Below are 6,000 nucleotides of genomic sequence, written 5' to 3' on the forward strand. Positions count from 1 at the left end.
ACAACAATGGCTGCAATCCTGTATCATTCACCTTAGACTAAGCCCTTAGACTAATTCAGTGAAACTCACATCTGAGTAAGCATGCATAGGACTGGACTCCCTAGTATATACAAACGCCATGCACAGTGAGTTACAGAAAGTGGGTATTACTTAGATAAGTAAGGATTATTCCACTTGAGCGTCAGACTTTACAGCTTTCTAAATTGCATGGTGTTACAAAAAATGTTCTAAACATTTAACACGGTGAACCAGCTATTAAAAGAAAAAATATGTACACACAGAGAATACTATCAGTACCACGACATTCAGTATCAAAATATTTGGTAGCAACACCAACATTTAAAGAATTGTGTTTGTCCATGGGGGGGGGGGGAGGCAAGTTGTACAGGTAAATTTAAAGAATGGTGCATTATACATTGCATCCTCATACTATATGTGATGGCTTAATGTGCATAGTCCACAATATGCTTTTGGAAATTGCTTCCTCTGGAAAAAATGTTTGATTTGTCCAGCACTCAGAGAAACTAATAAATAGGTGCTATTGCAAACCCCAAGACAGGCTATTATGAATTTACGTGGTAGAACCTGGTTGTGTATATTATATATGCAGATCCTTAGCTCATTGAATTTAAGAGAAGAGGGGAGAGAAACCCTGATTTTATGTTCTCAATAATTTAGCTATAGTAATACAGTATTAATGTTGACTCCATTGGTTTGGTATCAATTACTTCTCCAATAAATAATTTAATGACTGGTTAAGGTAACAGAATCCTCATTTGTCTTTATTTCAAAGTTTTAATGAAAATCTCTCTGAGCGGTAGTGTTTTTAATTATGCCACCCAAAGTCAAGTGGATAAGACAACAACAAAATTAACAGGAAATATTTATTTTATGTATTTTTTATTGTGTGTCATGATGGCAAGAATTGCTTACCTCATACTATTCAGACAAAAATCAGTATACAGTACAGATATTTTACATTGTACTGGTTTTAATGAACGTTATGGAAGCAATAAAGTATTGGATCTGACTTTTGTGTGCCATTTATATTACTTTATGAGAATACAAGTTAAGGGCAGAAAAAGGCAAGTAAAAAATATTTTATCAAATAGGTAATCTGGGATGGCTAAAATGGAAACATAAATCCAGTTGTCATGTGAATAGCACAACTGTGGTAATCAGAAAAGACAGAGGTTGTTTTTTTAAAAAAAAAACCTTGCATCTATTAAAAGCCCTCTTGCAAACAGAAGAGACCCAACACTTTATACATCAGTGTAAGAACTTAGATGGTGAGTGCTAACAGGTTTGTAGCTAAAACAGAACCACTGAAAATTAAGAAGGATATATCAGCATGCTCAAAGGAACCCCAAAGTTTGCAGAAATACAATTATTTATGGGGGGAGAGCTAATGGGTCAAAAAGTAATCAGTCTAATGCTCAGTAGCCAGATAATAGTGTCTGTTGAGGGAAGAGACCTGGTTGGAAAGGGAATTGAATGGAGTTCCTGGAATCAGACATGGCTGGCTTAGGTCCTGAAGAGGAAATCCACAATGCAACATGTGTGCATGCCCCACTTTGCATGGTCTAAACAAACAGTCCTATAAGACCTAAAGAGCCTGAACAGCCTGGCATTTTTACCAAAAGGCTAAGATCAATCTATCTATCTCTTCTATGGCATCAGCAGACCTTCCAGAGCAGACTTTTGGGCACATGGGAGAGCTGGAGGAAGGAGAAAGAGAACCTGGAAGTCCTGTTGCACAAGCTGATCTCTGCTGCATGAGCAGAAGGACATCATTGGATGCTGGCATTGCTTTTGTCAAAAGAATTGAGAGATTCAATTCAGCGTAAAAAGATGTTGGAAAGACAGGAAACTAATATATTTGAAATAGTGGGCCATAACTCTAAACGGCTGCACGGTAACAATTCTATCACCCTGTTCTTATTTTAAACTCTTTCTTCCTTGTTCCAAATACAATGATGTCCCAGCCCTAAGTGTGCTTCCTTAGAAGGAAATTTGACTGAAATCACTAGCACATATCTTCCAAATAAAGGTAAACTGCAAGGAAATTCTGCTGGTAAAATGGAAGTTGATTGTAAATATCATAGCTTGAAACAAGACTTCAATAGAAGGATTCTAAAAGAGAACCTTTACATTCCAAACAGTCTTTTCCCTTAAGGTTATCAGAAGCACATTGTATCATGTTTTCCAGTTTGCTATTGAACAAGGTGATAAGCTAGGATTCCTCTATGCATGCAGTAATTGAATTAACTACAGCCACCAGCAGCACTGCACAAATGAACTAGTAAATATGCAACATTACCATTCAAGTGGATTAGCAGGGAAAGGGCAAAAATAAAAAAGGCATGATCCAGTGGTCCCTTTGGAATTCCAATTAAGAAGCTCGAAGTACAGAATTCTCTCACTGAAATCAATGAGACTTAAAAATACTTAAAGGGAGTTGTAATTGGGCTTTTAAAAAAAAATATGCATGGCAATCAATAACAATCAACCATAGGATCCAGAACAAGTTGCTTGCCTCCCACTATTTTAGTCTCATGCATCGCTGTAAGCTCCCTTGCCAGATTTTTGTCCATTCTGCAAATTACGTACCAAAAAAAATTTTTTTAGAAAGATCTGAAATGTGGTCTTCTGAACCTCCATTCCCCCCAGTAAACAATGTGCAGTTATATCTATCTAAACATCATTTAGCTTCCGTTTGCCCGCACAATCAGGATGATTAAAGACTGGCAAAACCATGGGATATAAATGTTGTCAACGTATCTATTTATTACGGTTCTAGTCTTATATTTAAAAGAATGAGGACAGAATCAGGATACAATAGCTATTCCACATAAAATAATGTATGGAATTGTGTTTCCCAAAGGTAGGACAATTCAACACACTACAATTTTAAGTCAGAACAGTGTTCTTTAAGACACGGCTAAAACTAAAATACAAGATGTGCTCACACATGTCGGTTGCAATCAGAGGGACGAGTCCAATTAATTGCCTTCCTTCATTGGAATGGGTGCTTCCTCTTGTTTTAAGATTCCTAGGTAAGTGTGCATATTATTAGAAACTTTACTGCAAAAGTTAAATTCCACACAGGGCTTCCCTGATCTTTTCTTTAAATCCAATTAGGCTCCCTAAATTTCTTTTTCAAAGAGATGGGAGAAGCTGCCCAGAAAGGACAAATATTTCCTTCTATATAGGTGTGGGTACTCAGTGGTGAACGAAATGCATTCTTCACATTTTCAAAGGCACTCTTATTCTTTTGTTACTTCATAACCCTTTGTACCATGATTTCAATGCCGGAAAATGCATAAGTCTCCATAGATGGGCAGGCTTCGACATAATGTGGTTTTCTGTATATGAATTGTTCCTAAAGGAGTGGGAGTGTATCTGTCCTGGACAGAGAAATGCTCTCCCAAACTCCAGGCTTTTTGGACAACATGTGGAAAAATTATGAGAGAAACCATGAATCATATTGCCACTCTTCATTTTATCTAATGCCAATCAGTATCTGAGGGCTACCTCGTGACAAAATTCCTTTTAAAAAACACCTGTGTGTATGTTAACACAGCAAAAATTCAACATGGCCTTGGTCAACCACAGGCATCCCCAAACCCGGCCCTCCAGATGTTTTGGGACTACAACTCCCATCATCCCTAGCTATCAGGACCAGTGGTCAGGGATGATGGGAATTGTAGTCCAAAAACATCTGGAGGGCTGAGTTTGGGGATGCCTGCTCAACAGTATGTATTCCTGGAGTGAAATTCACATGTATGAATCTGCATGGATGGGACGCCTGTGGGATATCATCTCTTTTCAGTATGGAAGTTCTTTCTTTCATCGCGGGGCAAACTCTGTCACTGAGAAGCATAACATGGGACTCTTCGGTAATAAGCTGCCTGCCCCAATTGCTGTTTAAAGACATACGATGATAGGCAGTAAAACAAGCACCATGTCTACACAAGATTTTGAAAGTAATTACATACATTTAATGACTACTAATTTTCTACCAGAAACCGATAACCTGAAACATTTAAGATGGATAGTTCAGATGAAAGCATGCAGCATGATTCCGTGGCCTTGTTTTTATCTATTTATATATATATATATTTAAGAATAGATTTATGTACACTGCAGTCCTCTCAGGGGGCGGGAAAAAGTTAACAGCTTGATTGCGCACTGGAGTCTCCTTAGTCAGGACAGGGAGGCAGACAACAGATCCTTGCAGAGAAACTCAGATCGCCTCCCAGTCCCGTCCCATCCCCATATCTATCATCTATCTATCTATCTCTAAGAGAACAAGGAAGTTCATGGTGAGCTCTGGCATCTCTTCTTCTAGAAAAACAGCACTGTATATATCTATATGATATTGGGGTTGGGGGAGGAGAACAAGACATACTAAAGACATACTAAAAATTCAGTCTACTTGAACGTGTCTTTGAGGAAAGGGTTGTAGCTCAGATGATACAATATCTGCTTTGGGTGATGAAGGTCCCCAAAATCATTCACTGGCATTTCCAGGCAAGCGTGGGAATGTCCCGCTTCCCTGCCTAAAATCCTGGAAGGCCACTGCCAGTCAACGCTAACAATACTAAGGCAGATGGACTCAAGGTCTAACTCGCTTTAAATCAGCTTCCCACGTTGGGCTGCAGTAGACGTGACTAGGAGGAATGAGCTCAAAGACATGAAAGGCATTAGGGAGCCTTCACTGTGCAAAATGAATCGCCCTTCCTAAGAACATGGAGAGCTCTTAGAAGCTCCGGTGGGAGGTGTTTGTTTGTTTTTTGCAAACACTTGTTAGTCTCTCCAAAGTGGGAAAAGGTTTGGCGCAATTACCTGGCCCTTTGGCTCCGTTGGTTTCTCCCTCCAGAGCTCAACGCGCAAGTTCTTCTGAACTCGTGTCTTCTTGGTTGTGTGAAATCCGCCCTGTGCCCAACTCAGGGGGTGGGGAGACACCCCCATTCTAGAAGTTCACAGCAGGCAGAACACGAGTGAGCTGGGCTCGAGAGGATCCAATATTTGTGAAGGGGAGAAAAATGCAGTCTCTCCCCCCCCCCCCACTGGAGCGGGAAATAAAGTCTTATATTCCCTTTTCACTTATCCATGTGCATGCGAGGTAGTACGTCTCCCTCTGAAACTACTTGAAGCAAAAACGGCAGATGCAGATATGTTTCCCCAGGGTGTAAAATTGTGCCAGGTACAGAAAGAAGGCGGAATATAAGCCCACCTGCTTCTGCCTCGCTGCTTCTCCGGCTCTGCTCGCCCTCAGCCCGCAGGACTTACCTGTGGGGTCCAGCACGGCCAAAGGGTCAGTCATGGAAACCGGAGCGGCGGGAGGCTGCATCCTCCGAGCGCCGCGCTCTTCGCCACACGGCGGGACGCCGAGGGCAGCATGCACGGCTCGCCTCGGGAATAAACTGGCCCCAAGGAAAGGAGACTGGCTGGGAGGCAGGCGCTGCCGCTGCCGCCGGAGGGCAGGACCAGAGGCGGCGCCGGAGCCCGAGGGAGGAGCGAGCGAGCGAGCCAGTCGCTCTCCCCGGGGTCCTTGGGCGCTACTGGAGGGGGAGTGGGAGAGATCCCGCCTCGCCAGGCTGCCAGGAGGAGGGCGGCGGAGGGCTCAGGGGCAGCCCGCTCGCCTCTAGCCTGGTGCAAAGGGGAGAGGCAGCCGCCGGTCAACTTCCCGCCTTTTCTTGTGGGGCAGAGAAGATGCAGGAGAAAGCGGGATGGAACAAAAGGAATGGAGTGCCTGGGTCACATCCCACACTAATGCTGCTTTCCCACACGAGTATATTCGTCCTTGGACCTGAGCAATGCGTTTTGGTTGGGAGTGGGCCCCTTGCACTGAAAATGGCTCCCCGCCCTTGCTCTGGGTGGTATAACATGGTGGGTCACGGGTCATGCAAGGAGCAGCCGCCTCATCCTCTCTCTCTCTCTCTCTTGAACTCCTGGATTCTCCCTTTGAGGGGTTTCCAGCAGTGGAGGCTCAAC

At 42.9% G+C, this 6,000-nt stretch overlaps 1 protein-coding gene across 3 annotated transcripts in view; it reads right to left on the reverse strand.

The window, feature by feature from the left end:
• The window catches only part of TMEM255B (transmembrane protein 255B), a 44,826-nt gene extending 39,343 nt beyond the window's left edge, over positions 1–5,483 (reverse strand). For 2 of the 3 annotated variants that reach the window (XM_053384362.1, XM_053384361.1), the window contains exon 1: positions 5,296–5,483. In XM_053384362.1, coding sequence (XP_053240337.1) covers positions 5,296–5,356 — 61 coding nt within the window. In that variant the 5' untranslated portion in view covers positions 5,357–5,483. Of the gene's footprint in view, positions 1–2,969; positions 3,053–5,295 lie in introns of all 3 variants that reach the window. The other variant, XM_053384364.1, reaches the window with a different exon arrangement.
• Between the last annotated feature and the right edge of the window lie 517 nt (positions 5,484–6,000).

This window comes from Podarcis raffonei, chromosome 4 (assembly GCF_027172205.1).
Source record: "Podarcis raffonei isolate rPodRaf1 chromosome 4, rPodRaf1.pri, whole genome shotgun sequence".
NCBI classification, from domain to species: Eukaryota; Metazoa; Chordata; class Lepidosauria; order Squamata; family Lacertidae; genus Podarcis; species Podarcis raffonei.